Source organism: Oryx dammah, unplaced genomic scaffold (assembly GCF_014754425.2).
Source record: "Oryx dammah isolate SB20612 unplaced genomic scaffold, SCBI_Odam_1.1 HiC_scaffold_27, whole genome shotgun sequence".
Taxonomy (NCBI): domain Eukaryota; kingdom Metazoa; phylum Chordata; class Mammalia; order Artiodactyla; family Bovidae; genus Oryx; species Oryx dammah.
The window spans coordinates 59,434,170-59,453,990 of NW_024070211.1; the positions used below are offsets into that span (position 1 = coordinate 59,434,170).

General features: G+C 39.6%; 1 protein-coding gene and 1 long non-coding RNA gene across 7 annotated transcripts in view; one reads left to right on the forward strand and one right to left on the reverse strand.

The window, feature by feature from the left end:
* CNTNAP5 (contactin associated protein family member 5) overlaps positions 1 to 19,821 on the reverse strand; it is a 1,071,087-nt gene that overhangs the window by 575,945 nt on the left and 475,321 nt on the right. For all 6 annotated transcript variants that reach the window (XM_040228920.1, XM_040228919.1, XM_040228922.1 and 3 more), the window contains 2 exons: positions 11,290 to 11,493; positions 1,257 to 1,441 (listed from right to left, as the gene is read on the reverse strand). In XM_040228920.1, the coding sequence (XP_040084854.1) occupies positions 1,257 to 1,441; positions 11,290 to 11,493 (389 nt within the window). The remainder of the gene's footprint in view (positions 1 to 1,256; positions 1,442 to 11,289; positions 11,494 to 19,821) is intronic.
* LOC120854700 overlaps positions 1 to 19,821 on the forward strand; it is a 381,893-nt gene that overhangs the window by 221,952 nt on the left and 140,120 nt on the right. The window lies entirely within an intron of this gene.

Here is a 19,821-nt window from a genome sequence, read left to right on the forward strand (position 1 = left end):
CCTACAGACAGACCTAGGCTATGGAGTAACTTCAGAGCTACCTTCAGAGTAACAGCTCGAAAATAGTTGTTCTCAAACATTAGGGTGCATCAGAGTCTCCTAGAGGATTTTTAAAAACTGAATGATTGAGACCATCTTTCCTGAGTTTCTGATTCTGTGGGTTTGGATGAGACTAGGGTACTTTCACTTCTAACAAATTTCTAGGGGATATTAATTGGACTGGCCCCTGAAACAAACATTCAGAATGACTCCTCTAAAACATAAGTCTGGCCATGTCACTACTCTGCAAAAGGTCATCTCTTCTGCCTCATGTGATGTGTTGATAAATGTTCAAAATCTGGCTGTTCAGGGTACAATACATACACATAGATACCCACACACACACATCTCTGTACATGCATGTGTGTGTGGGAACATGAATGCATTCAGATATTATGTTATTTTACTGATGTAAGTGGTGTGCAGACAATTTACAAATAATAATAAAATATACAATAAATTATATTATAAATTCCATAAACCAACTGATTTTTATAGACTGCTTTTGTTGATTTTTTCACTGAACTATTCTATCCATAATCACATACAGTCTCTGTCATATATTATTCTTTTTCCCTTAATTTTTTAAACAACACTTGACAGGCTGAAGGCAACAGGTTTCAAGCCAAACTTGCCCTGCAGGATGTGGTTTTTCCAATCTCTGGTCTAGAGAATCAACAAAGAAATACATCAACCCCTGGTTTATAGGACTTGCCAATATCTATGGTATAAATATTCCCACTATGATGAATTTCAAACTATCAAAGGGATGTCACTCAACTTGGAGTTGGGAAGAGAGGCACTGTAGCAATCAAATAGACTGTATCTCTACCACACAGATACAACAGAAGTAAATAACCTCAAGTACATATAGATAGATGGAAATAGATATATTAAAATAATTAGGAATAAATGAATTTAGTACCTTTTAAAAATACTTTGATGGATTATAAGTTTATATAACTGAATCTTTCATAATGACTGCACGACTGCCTTGTAAGTTTCTGAGTCACCACCATATTTGCCAAAACATTTTCTCCAGTCCAGCTCTCATGGGCTCCTTCATGATTAGCTACCTAGACTTAGACGGAGGTGAGGAGATGCTCAGACATAAGATTTGTCAAGGTCCCACATCTTCTCACTTGCTCATTCACTTACTGATTTTCTTACTGATCCTGAGCAAGGAGCTCAAGGGTTTATAGGGACAGAAAACTCACCTCATAGTCAATGTCCAAGGCATCTGCCTCACCCTTGGTGCGGAAGTGCTGCGTGTGCCTGTCCACGGTGAAATTCACGTGTTTGCCAACTCGCTCCAGGAGGACAGAATGCCAGTGCTGGTCATCCAGTAGGCTCCCCAGGGTGGCCGAGGGTGGGCTGCTGCTGAGACGAGGTTTGCTGTCATCTGTGAAGGGAACAGGAAGAAAAGATGGCATCTGTACCCCCAGGGAAGCCTGCAGTGCTATAAATAGAATATTCTGCAAGCAAGGCCAACTCTCTCTATCCAAAGCAAAGGATAATTCTCTCTCTACAGACCCAGAACTGTCCTGGGCTTGGGATGGAACACCAACTTTTCCCCACAGATTCCAGGACCAAGTTCTCCATCAACTGACATCTACACTCCCTTTTAGACATGAAAGAACATGTTTCTAGGTCTGGTGCAATTACATAATAAGAGAAATCAGATCTTGATAGCTGTATGCATAATATTGAAAGTAGAACTCATCACATTTAGAAACAATGCATATTCTTTGCACTTGACTGGCTCTTGAAAGGAGAAAGTGAATCTTGAGTTGTACTTTAGCAAAAGAGTGAACGCTGGACAAGTAGAGGGAAGACAGAGGGCCCACTGACTTAGGTAAATATGTAAGCAAAGGCAACGGAGAGAAAATGATCATTTTAGCTGCAATTTTCAAATTCCTACTCTATGAGGGCATTTAAGTACAGATTGTATAATCTCCAAGTTCGATGTTCTGAGGCAAAATGATTATCTGCATTTAGCAAATTATGAAGCTGAGGTCTGGTGAGGTTAAGCGTTCCTAGGCAGAGATGTATCCAGAGCTCAATTCAGATCCAGTCAGATTTTTGACTCTGATCGTGGCATGGGTCATTCAGCCCAAGCTGAGTTTGGAACACACCTCTTGGGAGGATGTGAGAAGTACATTTTTCAATCAAGTGCCTCTGGTTCCCCTTCTCTTCATCTCTCCTCCAGTTTTATGGTGCTCCTGCCTGTATCCTCTGTCAAAAAGATTAGAGATTTACTTTTTTTTCTTTACTACAGAATGGCTCAAACTTAGCAAAATGAACAGTTCAATGCAACTAATTTTACTTATATGTAAATCTTCCAATTTTTCAGTATTTTATGTATTCGGTACCCTTAGTAACTGAAAGCTAAATGTCTCTCTTGTCTTTCCCAAAATGTGTAGAACAGCTGCAGCAGCCTGCTCCACAGTGTGGCAATCAGGGGGCAGAAGCTGCCATTTCCCCTGTGGGTTGCTCACACCCACCTCCATTATGGTCCCAAGTCACTGCTTCCTGCACAAAATAACACTTTGTTGCTCCCTATGGGGGTGGGGGGACGGTATCCAACTGATTGTAATTGAAAAATAAGAGCTGATGAGTTCATAGCTGACTTTAATTGATTTGTTCAATGACATATTGATTTGTTCCACATCCTTTGAGTTCTTACAATGTGTCAAATTATGCAGATACATTATTATATCTTTTACTTTTTCTTCCTTCTCCCTCCATCCCTTCCTTCCTTCCTCCCTCTCTTCCTTTCTTCCTTCCTTTCCTTTTTCTATCAATCCACCCATAAAATGGTATTGATAGCTATCTGTCTTGCTTACAGTGACAAATGCTGTACACAGGAGATAAAGAATTAAAAGGCACACTTCCCTCTCTGAAGGTTTTAACATGGAGATACAATAGGTGAGTTGTTAAGAAGCATGCTGCTTGTATTAACAGCAGTTAAGACAAGGAACCAAGAAAATGCAGGGTAGGAAGCTGTGGATGTTACATTACAGAGAGGGGCCAGGCCTGAAATTTGGCCAGAACAAGGAGCATTTTTACCTAACCAGGAAAAGCACCTGCCAAGACTAGGGGTTCAGGAGAACCCCACAGAGGGATTCCATGCAGCAGAGTGCTATGACCTTGTGGGATTGGCTGCTACCATCTAGGATCAGTTGCTAGTGTGAGCTGATTTACAGCTTGTGTTTTACCTTTAAGAAATGGGAGCCACTGGCAAATTAATGTCAGGGAACACTGGCTCAGACTAACATTTTAAGAAAGTTATTTTGGCAGCTGTATGAGAATTTGGCAGAGAAGGCAATGGCACCCCACTCCAGTACTCTTGCCTGGAAAATCCCATGGACAAAGGAGCCTGGCAGGCTGCAGTCCATGGGGTCGCTAAGAGTCAGACACGAATGAGTGACTTCACTTTCACTTTTTACTTTCATGTATTGGAGAAGGAAATGGCAACCCACTCCAGTGTTCTTGCCTGGAGAATCCCAGGGACAGGGGAGCCTGGTGGGCTGCCATCTATGGGGTCGCACAGAGTCTGACATGACTGAAGTGACTTAGCAGCAGCAGCAGCATGGAGATTTGATTAGAAGGCAAGGCTGGCAGGAAAACTGGCAGTCATGTGGATGGAGGATGAGGAGCATAGGCAAAGAGAGCACAAGAAGGGCAGATTTACAGGTGGTAAGAGGCTGTTGACATATGGTAGCCTAGAATGTCATTTGGATACTGGAGTGGACATAAAAAAAGAAAGACTTATTGAGAAATGACTTTTAGGAAGTTTGCTCTAGTAAGTGGATGAAAAGCACTACCAGTCAAAAAACAAGCAAACAAAAAACTTGTGTCTGCCTCTCTCCCCCTCCCTCTTCTACACACACACACAGAATCAACTTTTATTTATAAAATAAAACATGCCCAAGGACTAATGACTGGTTGAAGGAGACTTACTGTGTCTTATTAACTATTAGTTCTAAGTTAATATACCCAAATAAATTTAATATTAGATCCTTCACTTTAAATTTGATATGCCCTTCCTTTTTCCTTAAAAAGTTAAAAAGGCATTTAAGAATTTACTAATATGTAAAAGAATATTAAACATTTGAAACTGTAAAACCAATGAAAGTCACAAAAAGAAAAAGTAAAGGAATCATATCTTTTCCTCCTACTTATTTGTTATTATGTGTTGTTTGGGTGGGTTTTAGTGGTATTTTGATTTTTTTAATAGAGAAAAACAAGGATTAAAATTAAATACTTTGATATTTTCTACACTTTTATTCCTGCTTCAAAAGATGAGTTTAATTATGAAGAGGTCAAACTGACTGTAATTTTAGTTTTTATTTTTTCTTTTCTTTATATATTTTAGAGTATAAATATTTTTGATATTAAGAAACAAAACTAAACTTCATTAAAAGCATAATCCTTGACCTGCATGGCTAACTATATGACTGATGTGTGAATTATTGAATATCTCCTGCATTACAAGTATATTTTTAATTTAAAAAATGGCAGACATGAACATATTTTACCCTCTCCATGAATCATTTTATGTTAATGCACAGAAATCTTTGTTTTGTTTTAATCATTGTCATACCCAACTATTTTGCAACCCCCTGGTTCCTCTGTCCATAGGATTTCCCAGGCAAGAATACATGTATTGAAACAAATTGAGTGGAAATCAGTCCACTTTAACAGTTGGATAAACAGGAAATTCTGCTATTCATCAAGTAGGATGTTTCAAAATATATCTATATAAGGTGTAACTATGAAAAAAAAGGTTAGTCCTAGAAAAGTTTCCATTTTACCTAGAAGTGTTCGTTATTAGAAATTACAAAAAAACTTCATTCTCAAAAGATTATCAAACTCTTCATTCTGTAATATATACTTCAAGTCATATCTCAGTGGCAATTATGGTTCAACCACAAGTTTTAACTAGTTTCCAATTTATTAAGGCAAGATAAAAACACATATGGGTAATTGTGGAGGACACAAAAGACAATAAAAATCCACAGATGGTGTCTTTTATGCCAGAAACACATTAGAGGGAAAAAAAAATGAATTACTTATTAAATTAAAACTTGTTTTCATGTAGTTTGAGATAGTTAAAATGAAACTATGTAATTATTCAAAATCCTAAGGCATATGAAAAATTTTACAGGAAGTTTAAAATATCTGCAAAACATTTCTAACTTGCTCTTCTCCTCCTCCTCCCCTACCCCACCCCAAACATACTATGGATAAGCATATCAAATTCTTCAACCTTGGAACCAGCTTTTTTCTGGATCTTAAGCATGTATATTGTTGTGTTTTCACTTCAAAATCTCCTTTGATTAAATCACCTTGATTGGTCTTAACAGTTTAAATATGGATGGCACTTTACCTTTCACAATCTGTAGACTTCATATAGCTTGAGCAAATGATAACATAAACTTTCAATATTGTATTTCAACAAAAAGTCACTCTTGGAAAGATTTGTTGTTGATGAGATAGAGGGCCATTCCCATGGAGGTCCCCAGTGCCTTCATCCACTTGATCTTTAGGATTAACTTTCTCACATTTAGTTGTTCAGGCTATCAATGTTGGTATTCACTTGTATTTTTAAGCTTCTTTTTTGTTAAAGTGAGGTAAGCATTTTACATAGGTTGTTTTTGTTATTCCTGAACACAGCCTTACAAAAAGCTTCATCTCAATGAAGCCACAGGATATACCCAAGGTCACAAAGAATTAAGGTTATACCCTGAGCTATGACTCCAAAGCTAAATACTCTTACTACTTACTCCTATTGGAAAAATTGATACCTTTATTCCTTATATTCTGGCCATCTGCCTCCCACCGTACACACATGTGAGTTTATTTAGCTTACTAAGAATACCAGGAAAGGAATTTGATGGATCAGCAAAGCAGAGAGTTGTGGAAAAGGAAAATGCGACAACCCAAAGAGGGAAGGACATGATGTAGAAGGTGAAGGCAAATTTCACCTCTCTAGTTTATCCAGGATTATATAGACCCCTGTTTAGCAAAATTCAGGGCTGATGAATGTTCTCAAGTACTCAAATGAAGTCTTCTGAAGAAAATAAAAACTAACAGGAAGCCATGTGATTACAGTGGACTTGACCCTCAAATCAGAGCAAATCCTTATGTATTGCTAAAGAAATGTAATTCATGTCCTTAGTTCTTAAAAAATTTTTTTCTAAATTTTATTCAATAAAACATTCTCTAGATTTAGGGGTCATTGCTCAATTTGACTCCTAAGCTGCATCTATCTTTTGTGACTTTGTTATTTTAAAAAATATGGTTTTGATGATACATAGATATCTATTTTTGGTTACTACTACAAAATTAGAAAGTCAATCACAATAATTGTTTTACCAGGCTGGGACCTCCTTGAAAATCAGAACTGGTGAGCCCCAGTGCATAGCTCAGTGCTTAGCTTAGTGTACTTGCTCAATGAATTCCTATACATGAGTGACACAGTTTATATAAAATATGGTGCCAATTACCACACTGACACTTTGTCTGAAATTCCTGTCTTGCTTTCCTCTTCATAATAAAATCTCCAGTTAATTGAAGTTGGATCGAAGAAGACTTTCTGGACTCCTCTAGCACACCCTGGTCTCTTCATTCTCAAAATTTTAACACATGAACAGTAACTTCTTAATATTCAATACCCACTTGTTCAATGAAAGTTTATAACATTTTAATGATTAATGTTAGGACCTTGTGAGTTGGTGAGGGTTCTAATCTTGGGTTGATGGCTATGCAAATACATGATCTCTGTGACCCAGGGTAACCAACTGGATATCACTGACGATCAAAATGCTTGAATTTGAAAAAGTTAAAGTAAGCATGCACTGGACTCCCTAGAGCAGGTGCAGAGTATTCAGTGATATCCAAGATAATCTCTGTGAGTTGGTTATGCAGTGAGATGCTTTGCCTTTGAACCTATGCTTGGCTCCCACAAGAACAGTGTGCTCCACACATGTTTATGCTCTTTCAAGGTTCTCACTTTCCTATGACTGCCTTATTGCACAATCTGCCTCACTTCAAAAGCACTGGACTCTTGTAAGGATGAATGACTTGCATGTGTGATTGATGTTTTGTTTAGTCCTTACCACAATTCCCCAGTCACACAATGCCTCTGCTCTTTGATTTTACCACACGCATGTACGAGTTTGTGCTGTTGTAATTCTACAGAGGGCAAACTGCCACAGGTGATCTGAATGAGATGTGCAAAGAGTGGAAAGAGGAATCTCTATTAACTTCCTTATGGATTGAGAGAAGAAATTTCTTTTGCATTAGTAGCTCTAGAAAAATTATCATTGTACCCTAAGAGAACAGTCAAAGGGGAAGGCCTAGTTTGACTGAAGCATTGAAATGGTCTTTTCAAGTCAAATGCCACAGAGGTAACTAAGTAATATGAATCAGAATATCAGCAAAGAGCATCACTTGTGAGGAACCACAGCACACCATGCATTTCCAAAGGCCCGCCTCTGTAGCTGTCCATGGTACTGAATCACTCCACTCAGCCTAGAACACTGAATTGTAAAGTCACAAATTAGAAAAGGAACATGCATTGGGGAACTGTCCCTACAGGGAACACTGCTGGAGTGTCCACATCAGCTGGGAAGAGAGAAATTTCCTCCTTCACTGGCCCAACCCCATTTTTAGCCCATTAACTTGAATTTTTAGATTCTTCCTCTCTCTCTTCATTTTTCTCTCTTTCTTGATTCATTTCTTTAAAAAAAGAAAAAAAAAGTCCTTGATCATGGATAATATACTCTTTCCACTTTGAAGGTTGTGTGGAAACTTGGAAAGAACATAAATTTTATATAATATGTAAAAATTTTAAAAAAATCCTAAGGAAAAACACTTGGGAAATACACCAAAATTAATAGAAGGATGACTGGGTTGTAGAATTTTGAGTGACTTTTTTCCTGTTATTTATAATTTTTTTCTTCAAGTTTTCTAAAACTGACATATATTTTATAATCTGAAAATAAGTTTAAAAGACAGTAAATATGACTAAATTTTAACTGTGACTACACTGATTAGTAGCTGCATCATTTGAGCAGCTGACATATATCCCTCCAGTTTAATATTCCATATAGGTAAATTGGAGCTAATGGTTATCTACATAATGGGCTGCTTTGAGGACTGGATAAGATACTGCACATTGTGGAGATCACAGGAGGAAGAGTAGCTCAGGCTTGGGGATGAGCAAGCCAAATGAGAAAAATGTGTATTTGTGTCAGGCTCCAATAGGTGAGATGAAAACCTCTTTTCCCAATAACTCAGTTGGCCTGGAGTACCTACTTCAGGTAGGTGTTCTCCTAGTTTCCAGAACTACAGCCATGAACACAATGTTATCTTGCCCTTGTGTAACCTATGTTACAGATTTTCTTTTATGGGAAAATCAAAGGTATTACCATTCCCCCTTTCCCCTTTACTCAGTGCTTCCAAAGATTTGCTGGCTATGACAGAGATATGCTGAGCTAACATACTAATATATGTCAGTGTCTCTCCAGAGAAGGAACATAAAAAACCATGCTATTTAATAAGTATGCTGGGTAACTGTTTAAAGGAGGTAAGTACAGGAAATATTTAATCATGGTAAACTCATGGAAATGAGTAAATCCAAAAGCTGAAGAAAATTTCCAAACTTTGTAGAATAAAAACTAAACATATTTTTACTACCAAATAATTAACTAAATGAGATTTCCCATTATCACCAACACAGTTAGAAATATGGGTTAAATGGAAATCTGGAAAGAGAATTGTTCTGTTTTCTTTATATCACAGCAGGAGAGTATCTTCTTCATCTTAATAGACCCATTTTTTCAGGAAGACTAGCAAACTACAGGATGTGGGACATTCAGATATCGTTAGTTGAATAATGAGTAATATGAGGAGTTTCACTGTGTTTATTTACTGACATAAAAAATTCTCAGGTGCCATTAGTGGTTTAGAATCTACCTGCCAATGCAGGAGACATAAGAGATAAATGCTCTATCCCTAAGTCTAGAAGAACCCCTAAAGTAGGAAGTGGCACCCCACTCCAGTATTCCTGCCTGGAAAATCCCATGGGCAGAGAAGACCAGCAGGCTATAGCCTGTGGGGCCTCAAAGAGTCATACATGACTGAGCACGGCAGACTGCAGAAAATTCATTTTGAATATTTTTAGTTTTCACGTTCATGCCCTGCTAGATTGTTATTAATAATATCCCATGTTAGAAATAAGTAAATTGAGGCTTGGAAGTTATGAACTTTCCCTAAAAATAAATAGCTGGCACCTGTCTGCAAGTAAAATCTGTTACATGAACACACCTTTTTCTTTCCATCCTGCTTTACTGTCACTGAAACTGCTGTACATCATTGGGTTATGCTTGTTGGGGCAGAGTTTCAGAGGGGTAATTGCAATAGCTTTATCCACAACCCACAATGCTCTGTGAATGACTTGTCACTGGGTGTTAGGGAGGAAGTTACTCCATCCATTCTCCTTTCATGAAAATTGAACACCAGTTAATAGACTGATATGTTTCTGCTCAATATGCCCATCTTTCATAGACTTCACTGATAAATTTCTTTAGGTATGTGGACAAAACTGATTAGGTTAATAGCAAATCCTCTTTAGCTCTCCTCTGGGTGAGACTCCAAAGATGCCTTTGTTGTGTATTTAGTTTAGTGCATTAGATATCAATTTAATGAGCTAAATTTGGGATCCAGAGGCTCTCCTTGCTAGTACTGCCAATGTCCAACACGGAGGCTAAGGAAATGCTAAGAAATGCCTCAAAATAAGTATCTCCATTGCTTGGCTTTGGGGATGAGTTCACAATAATCTTCATTCTTATGCTAATTAGTAAAAGAACGTATTACTAAATAATAACTATTAAAGGACAAAAAAATTATCTGTGATATTTCTAGGCTTTCATGCAACTTAAGCCTACAAACTAAACTCTGCTATGACTTTCTTTCTTTACTATTTGATCAGAAATACTCAGCAGTAGGTAATAATTATCTTCCACAGGTATACTCTCCACCTCTTCCCCTAACACTAATACATACCCAATGGGAGGCAGAAACTCATTCTTACAGAAAGTGATCTCTTCCTTTTTCATCACCCTAACACTTTTTTCCTAGTTCCTTTTCTCCAGTAGAGCTTCTTGGTTTCCCTTTGTGAATTTGGGAGTTCTACTTTCTGCCTTCTGTACTTGGCCCATGCTTGCTTACAGAGTACCTTTCACATAAAGGAGGCTGACCATCTCTTAGTTGATTACCAAGAAACGCAGACCTGCCAGTAGTGAGGCAGGAACGACGGATGCCAACCCACAGCAGGAGGCTCGAGTACTAAACAGATAGAAAGTAGGAGGGCATTCTGTACTAAATTTGCTGGCATTTGGCAAATATAGGGCTCACCCTAGCACAGCCTGGACACTTGAAATAAACAAAAAACAAAACAGAGTTTCCTTTAATAAGACATGAGAATGCCCAGAAACTTAGATGCCATGCACATGACCCCTTGTTCCCTTACAAAACAAACAAAAATTAAAATGTATCTTTTCCATTTTTTCCCAGGAACTTAACTTTCATAAGTGTAACAAGTATCATAGATGGTGAGCAAGCCTTATTATATTGTAATATGTGTGCTTACTCAAACTACAGTTTGTTACTTAAAAAAAAAAAAAAAGTGAAGTATGTCGAGAAAGAAAGAAAGGAAGGAAGGAAGAAAAATTAACCTGTATCTCTCCCTGCTGCTTCTGCTACTAAGTCACTTCAGTCTTGTCCGACTCTGTGCAATCCCATAGATGGCAGCCCACAAGGCTCCACCGTCCCTGGGATTCTGCAGGCAAGAACATGGAGTGTGTTGCCATCTCCTTCTCCAATGCATGAAAGTGAAAAGTGAAAGTGAAGTCGCTCACTTGTGTCTGACTCTTCACAACCTCATGGATTGCAGGCTACCAGGCTCCTCCGTCCATGGGATTTTCCAGGCAAGAGTACTGGAGTGGGTTGCCATTGCCTTCTCCGTATCTCTCCCTACCTACTAAAATTACCTTGTTTAAAGAATGCTATTTATGGCTTAAACATTTAAAAACGTGGATTCTTCTTCTCCAATTTGGATAAGGAAAATACGTCACTTCAACTGTGACACAGCAACTTCTAACACACTAGGAGGATAGCCTGCTACAAAAGGAGTTCCCCATAGCCCAGCATGGCCAGGGACAGGGCAAAGCTTGACCCTACCCAAGCTGAGGTGAAGGGCGAGCCTCCCTCTCTGGAGCTCCAGGCTGATGTGGTCTCCCCGTTGTCCTTCTCCATGGAAGAGGACCCCATCTCCTTGCATGCTCTTGAACTTCAGGGAAATCACATCTTTGAGAGTACTCATCAGCTTCTGATTGAACCTGTAAAGTAGGGAGCTTCGACCATCGAAGTCAGCAACGTCCGATTCTAGGCACAAAGAGAGAGAGGAAGGAAAATCAGTGCACATCCTCAGAATGTTCTCCCTCTTTCTTGTCTTAGCTGTTGTTCAATTAATTGAAATGTTCCTGACATCTGTAGGGTACTGAATCAAGGGGAAACATATAGACCAGACCCAGTGTAATTAGACTCACGGGAAATATTATTTACAAGCAACCATCACATACTCAGAGTGAACTGATCATCAGTCTAGAAGTAAAACCTCTCATTAGTGATAGCTTTTGCTTGAGGGGACAAGATGCGAATACCACAAGTACCTTTGTCAGCCTGTATTGTGTCAGATGCCTGGTTGTAGTAGTCTCTCATGATTTATCCTCCTTATTAACTTGCTTCTGATAGCTGGACTCCTTTTCTCCCATCATCTCCAGCTCAAGGTCAGAGATGAAAAATATAGTTCATTATTTCAACCCTGACTGAAAAGTTCAGTTTTCCTAGATGTGTGTTGGAAAGGAATCTGAGGTTTTACTTTAGGTTCCTTTAGGTTTCCTTTAGGTTTATGATTTCCAGTAGTCATGTACAGATGTGAGAGTTGGACTGTAAAGAAAGGTGAGCCCTGAAGAACTGATGCTTTTGAACTGTGGTGTTGGAGAAGACTCTTGAGAGTTCCTTGGACTGCAAGAAGGACAAACCAGCCAATCCTAAGGGAAATCAGTCTTGAATATTCATTGAAAGAACTGATGCTGTAGCTGAAACTCCAATAATTTGGCCACCTGATTTGGCCAAAGAAGAACTAATTCACTGGAAAAGACCCTGATGCTCGGAAAGATTGAAGGCAGGAGGAGAAGGAGACAACAGAGGATGAGATGGATGGCATCACCGACTCAATGGACATGAGTCTGAGTGAGCTCTGGGAGCTGGTGATGGACCAGGGAAGCCTGGCGTGCTTCAGTCCATGGGGTTGCAAAGAGTTGGACACAACTGAGTGACTGAACTGAACTGAACTTAGGTTCACTGGAAAATAATATTCAGTAAAAGCAGATTTACTATTTGAACAGAGAGGGCAAATACCTTGCATCCTAATCATGCCTGCCTTATCTTATGCTGATGATATGTACCATTTTAGTTTTCATATAAAAAATGAATATACATTATTGTGAAAGCAAAAAAGGAAGTCCTGGTAATTATGATTTAGATAAGCTTATGTAGCAGATATGAATAACCATATCTGAAAATTGTATGTCAAAAAGCTAATAGGAATTTTCTTTTCCTTTTTTTATTGATGCATAATTGATCTACAACATTATATTAGCTTCAAGTGTACAACACAATGATTAGATATTTATATATATTGCAAAATCAGCAGCACAAAAAGTGTATTTAACATTTGTATTTTACGTAGTTACAGAATTTTTTTCTTGTGATGAGAACTGTTAAGAACTACTCTCTAAGCAACTTTCAAATATGAGGAGTCTTACCTCACCAAAGAATACATAAAGATGGCAAATAAGCATCTGAAAAGATACTCCACATCACATGTCATCTGAGAAATGCAAATTAAAATAATGAGGTACTGTCAACTGTACACCTATTAGAATGGCCTAACCCTGAAACACCGACACCACCGAATGCTGAGGTAGGAGGATGTGGAGCAATAGGTTGCCTCCTTCACTGAGAGTGGGGGCACAGAACGGTACAGCCACCGTGGAAGACAGTTTGGTAGTTTCTTACAAAGCTAAATGTACTCTACCTATATCATCTACCAATCTAACTCTGTGGTATTTACTCAAAAGAGTTGAAAACTTGAGTCCACACAAACACCTGCACACAGATGTTTACAGCAGCTTCACTTATAATTGCTAAAACTTATAAACAACCAAAATACATTTCACCAGGTGAATGGATAACTAAACTGTGGTACATTGAGATAACGGACTATTGCACAGCACTAAAAAGAAATGAACTGTCAAGCCATGAAAATAAAGAAACAAACACAAACCTTAAATACGTATTACTTAATGAAAAAATGTCAATCTGAAAATGCTACTGTATGAGTCCAGCTGCATGACATTCTAGGAAAAGCAAAACTATGGGACAGGAAAAAGATCAGTAGAGGCCAGGGGTTGATCAGAGGGAATCAACCCTCTGGAATTGGCAGAGCACAGAGGATTTCTAGGACAGTGAAAATACCGATACTGAAATGATAAGATGAATGTTATTATATGTTACTCTAAACTTATGGAATATACAACACCAACAATGAACTGTTGCAGAAGTCGGACCATGAAGAAACCAAGCACCACACTCGGAGAGTTGGAGATTCAGGTTTATTGTCGAGAAACCAAGCACCACGCTCGAAAAGTTGAAGAAAGCAGGTTCATTACTCCGGTGGGCCCAGAGGAGTTAACACTTCCAGCTCTGTGCCCAGAACAAAGGAGTTACAGAATTTTTATAGACAGTGCATGACACCAGACTTTAGTGGACAGTGCTGACTGTTAATAGGCTAGTTCAAACTTGGGGTCTCATGCACATGGAAACAGCAGTTAGGAGAGAGAGCAGGGAGATGCCTGACCTTTACACAAACATGGTTAAGCAGGATTACAGGGGCTGGGTAATTGACAAGGGTGACTGATGTAAGTTTCAGCTCAGTAGCCCCAGGACCCATCTTCTGCCCTTGTGGCTGGCCTGTAGTATTGGATATGCATTCAGAAGGCCATTGTCATCTTTCTAGTTTCCAATCTGTAGTTCAGTTCAGTTCAGTCACTCAGTCACGTCCGACTCTTTGTGACCACATGAATCGCAGCACGCCAGGCCTCCCTGTCCATCACCAACTCCCAGAGTTCACTCAGACTCACGTCCATCGAGTCAGTGATGTCATCCAGCCATCTCATTCTCTGTCATCCCCTTCTCCTCCTGCCCCCAATCCCTCCCAGCATCAGAGTCTTTTCCAATGAGTCAACTCTTCGCATGAGGTGGCCAAAGTACTGAAGTTTCAGCTTTAGCATCATTCCTTCCAAAGAAATCCCAGAGCTGATCTCCTTCAGAATGGACTGGTTGGATTGAGACCTGAGCTTTTGGGTGGGGCCTCTGTCTTTATACTCTGGGACTCCCAACGATTCATCTCGGGCTAGGGGAAGTAAGAAAAGGGAGGGACGGATAGTTTCCAATACCATGCCCCGCACCAGTTGGCTGGTAAAATTATATGCGTTAGTCCCACAAATCCAATATAATCCTTCAGGAGCAGGTCAATGTCCTTCAGTGGACAAGTCATCCCATCAAGTCTCTAAATCAGGGAAGCTTGCTAAAGGATGAGGATTAGGCTCTCTATAGTTTGGGCTTTCCCACGTGACTTTGCAAGGAACTAACTGAGTTACAGGGTACCCCACTCCAGTACTCTGGCCTGGAATATCCCATGGATGGAAGAGTCTGGTAGGCTGCAGTCCATGGGTTCGCTAAGAGTCGGACACACGACTGAGTGACTTCACTTTCACTTTTTTCATTTTCATGCATTGGACAAGGAAATGGCAACCCACTCCAGTGTTCTTGCCTGGAGAATCCCAGGGACAGGGGAGCCTGGTGGGCTGCCATCTATGGGGTCGCACAGAGTCTGACATGACTGAAGCGACTTAGCAGCAGCTGAGTTACAGAAGCAGAATGAGCATGAGGTTATTTCTAGCTGGGTGAAAAGTTTTAAAATTTTCCTCTTCAAAACCATAATGCAAAATATGGACTTTGGGTGATGGTTGTTTGTCAGTGTAGGTTCATCAGCTGTAATAAATGTACTACTTTAATGGGGACACTGATGATGGGGGAGGTGGACTTGTATTTGTGAGAGCCAGGGGTGTTTCTATACCTTCCTCTGTACTTTCCTTAATTCTGCTCTGAATGTAAACTGCTCTAAAAATAGCATTTAAAATAATTAATAGTGATTCTTTGGAGTTGTTGTTATAGGTATTTTTATATTTTTCTATTCTTTCATCATAAAAACTTTTACAAAAAATATTTTACTACTTTTGTAATAGGAGAATGTTAAGGCTATTTAATTACAGTTTAAAACAGATGCATTCTATACCATCTTACGTGGGTGGGATGGCGGTGAATGGGTGTATGAAGGGAGTGAAATTATTCTTGTTTGAATTAACTACTTGATAAAACTCAATTTTTTATTATTCACCAAGCAATTAAAATCCTCACCTTGAGCATACACAGTGATTTTATTTTATTTTATTTTTGGACCAAGGAGCTAGAAATATCCTTTGGAAAGCTGAAATTTTGAAATGAACATAAAAATTAAACCATACTTTTCTGGTAATTAATTTTAAAATACAATTTCATAATTTATTCCTATGGAATAAAGTGGTTCTAACCAAGGTTGCTAATACACCCGAGACCCAAAAATGAAATAGTCCAGAGACAGAGGGATATTCACCAATCCTCAACTTTCTCAGACCCTCTTCCCCATCACCCCATCAATGCTTCTACCTCTGTCCTCTAAAATCAGTCTCTACCAAAACCTAGTGGGGACTATAGACAGCAAGCTGGTATCAGTCATAGAATAACAAGGATCATAATATAGATAACAGCATGGATGTTAAACTGTGATGGCTATAGCTTAACTGGGTCATGTTGGCAGCTCTATATCTTGAAGACTTTATATCCTTATCTATAAAATAGGGTAGTTGCATCCTTCAGAGAAGATTGCTGTGAGCATCAAATGTACTTACCCATATAAAGTGATAATGTATACAAAGGGATGCCATCATGTCTGGCATGTTACTTGTGTTAATTCCTTCAGAGGGATTAGGAGTATTAACAGTGTTTAGGATACACGGAGGACCTTGCATTCCTCCCCAGTCTACTCTTGTGGCTGACCCTCCACTTTCTCACCTACAGTAATGCTTTTCACTTTTTGGTTCAATGGTTTACTGCCCAGGGGATGCAAGTTGGCCCCAAGCTTTCTGTTCTGCCATACTTCAAACTCTACTTGAAATTCTTTGTGTGCAGGTCTGCACCTGTGTCTTCCTGCTCTATTCTGAAGCCTCCCCCCGGCTCTGCACCAGACTTTGGATTAGGAACTGAGTCCTTAGGAGCCTAGTGCTGAGTGAGGGGACATGGCACTTACAACTGGTGAGCCATGACACTAATATGGCACGTCATGAGCTAAAATAGAAGGGTACTCCCACTGCTATGGGAACAGTATAAAGTTAAAACATTGTATATGACTGGGAGAGTGGGGTGATTTCTGACATGAATAAGCATGCAATTTGAGTTACTATTGAAAAGACATGCCTTGATCTAGTTGTCTCATGAGAAATTTGGAAAATTTTCAAGAAGATATGCTCAAGTGGTTTATTAAGATTCCAGGAACAACCAGAAGGAAGGAGGTACTGCCCGTCACCACCCCTCACCCCCTGCTTCTCAGCCTTCATGCCATGTCTTATTGCCTGGAGACCAAAACAGCCTGGAAGGGGGCCCAACAGTGATGGTAGTAATATTGCTGAGGGGAGAAGACTCTTCCTTTCTCCACTCCATGGCACTATCTCCTCTTTTCCAATCCATCCCAGCACTCACGATCTGCAATTCAATCCCTCAGATATCAGTGTTTTAAGTGGTAATGACATAGGTTACTTCTAAGAAAATATATCTTCATGTTGCCACGAGATCTTAAGGAAACTGAATTGATCAATAGGGCAGGAAAAAAGAAAATATTGTTGAAGTCTCACAGACCTGGGTTTCAAATCTGGTTTTTCTATTTACTAGCTGGGGTACCTAAGACAACTTTCTTGACTTCTCCAAGCTTCAAGGTCCTATTTTTACAATAGAGCTAAGAGAAACTTACTCTATAAGCCTCTACAAGAATTACATAAATCATTCTTGGAAATGAAGAGTCACTCAATATTTCACTCCCTAATTCCATCATTAATCCAAAGCCATTGCTACAGTGGTAAAGATCTGAAGCATGATGCAAAGATGGTATGAAGAGCATGGTATAAAGGAAATCTGAGATTGGGGTTCAGTGTGCCTCACGTTGCATTGAGCAGACATTTATCCAAGCCTTCATCATTATCCATATTCTCACAATAGCCTTATAACTGCCCTGCTGGACTCAGCCTCTGCAACCTCTCTCTGTCATGTTCCCATTTTCTTTGCTAAAGCCCTTCAGTAAACCCCCTTTGCACAAAAAATTAAATTCTACCTGTCTCAGATCTGTCTAGCCAAGGCTATGGTTTTTCCAGTGGTCATGTATGGATGTGACAGTCAGACTATAAAGAAAGCTGAGTGCTGAAGAATTGATGCTTTTGAAATGTGGTATTGGAGAAAACTCCTGAGAATCCCTTGGACTGCAAGGCGGTCCAACTAGTCCATCCTAAAGGAGATCAGTCCTGGTTGTTCATTGGAAGGACTGATGTTGAAGCTGAAACTCCAATAGTTTGGCCACCTGATGTGAAGAGCTAATTCATTTGAAAAGACCCTAGTGCTGGGAAAGATTGAGGTCAGGAGGAGAAGGGGATAACAGGATGAGATGGTTGGATGGCATCACCGACTCAATGGACATGGGTTTGGGTGGACTCTAGGAGTTGGTAATGGACAGGGATGCCTGGCATGCTGTGGTTCACGGGGTTGCCAAGAGTTGGACATGACTGAGCGACTGAACTGAGCTGTCTCTGTCCTACTTTCTCCCCTCATCCACTACTTCTCTCTACAACCTTCATCCGACTCCAAGTCTGTGTGTGTGTGTGTGTGTGTGTGTGTGTGTGTGTGATATGCATAGGAGCACGCAGTTAGTAAGTGGCAGAGCTGGAAATCCAACCAACGAAATGGGACTTAGGCTTACTTTGAGTGTACTGAGAACCATCCCGAGTGCCACCCCTCTCTGGCTGATGCTCTGACATACAGCTCATTAGTCTGGTGCTTAGCCCTGCCCTTAGCAGCTTCCTCCCACAAGTTAGTTTTCCATGGAGCACACTGCCACTCTTTGATAATTCACCTCCCAAACAGATTTTGACACTTAGTTGTTTCCAGATGTGTTTACTCTCCAGCTCTCAAGCAGGACAGTCAATCCCTTGGGAAGAGGGTTCACATGTGTATAAATCACCTCATTAATTCAGAACCCAGAATTTCATGTGAACTGATTTAGGGACCTAGTGCAGTACCTATGCCTGAGGGCAGTGCTGTCAGCTGTCCCTTGACCTCCTCTCCTGTGACCTGCCTCCATCCCACAAGAGCCAGGCTACCCATTCACACTCAAAGAGTTTATTTCTCTGGAGGCACTCAGTCACGATTCTTGAGTTCTTCACAGATGCTCTTGATAACAAAGATGAGAGGCCCCTGTTAGAGAGCTCAGAAGTGTGACAGGTTTTCTCTTAACACCCCTGAAGTCCAATAAGAGAAACACTTCACCAGTCCAAGAGAACTCAGACAAATACCCTGAACCTTTGCAATGTTATTCAAGTCTCATGCAAAATGCACCAGCCATTTCACAGATGGAGAAATCACATTTTAAAAAAATGTGTTTAAGAAGGATTAGAGATTTCTCCCACTAAAAAGTTAATAATTCCTCCAGACACAGGAGAATTAAGCATTCAGATTCCCAACTTCACTTGGCTACCACAGATTTAACATATTAACAGAAAGGGCCCATCTTTTTATAGTGCTGCTCTTAAGAGAAACAATTCTATTATACACTGGACTTTCCTGAATAGATACTATTGTAACCACCTTGTCCTAATATTCTCCTTTGGTATTAATTTGCAGCATGAGGTCTGGTTATGAAGATCTATACCTTCATTCATGTTTTACACATGTCTTGAAGCAAGATGCTCTTTAACAATATGAAAAAAAAAAAACAGGAAAAAATGAAGAAAGCATTGAAAGATACATAAAGGTTAGAGAAGGATCCTACTGGCAGATGAAGAAGTATGTGATCACCAGAGTATAGTTTTAAAAGCACTCAGAAAATTACTGACAAAACTAAGTATATCCTCTGCATTCTCTATCACAGCTTTTCTAAGCCACTCGTACAGATTTCTTCATTTGGATTAAGCAATCCATTCTCCAGCAGGAAAAGAAACTAATTAGCATATTTTGCCTAATTTAATGTTCTTCTTAACAGCCTTAGGAGGTTCATATTTTTCCCCATTTGTAAAAAGGAGAAGCCAAAGCTTGGGAAGATTACATACCCTGCCACAGGGTATACACACAGTAATGAATTGTTTGACACAGAAGCCCTAAATGTTTTCTCATCAGAAAGTGGGGTGTCGGTGTGAGGATTATGACATGAAACAGCTCATGGACAGGGATACTGTGCATGATTCTGGTCCAGGAAGACTCAGGCACGCCTGCGGAATGTAATATGAGTGA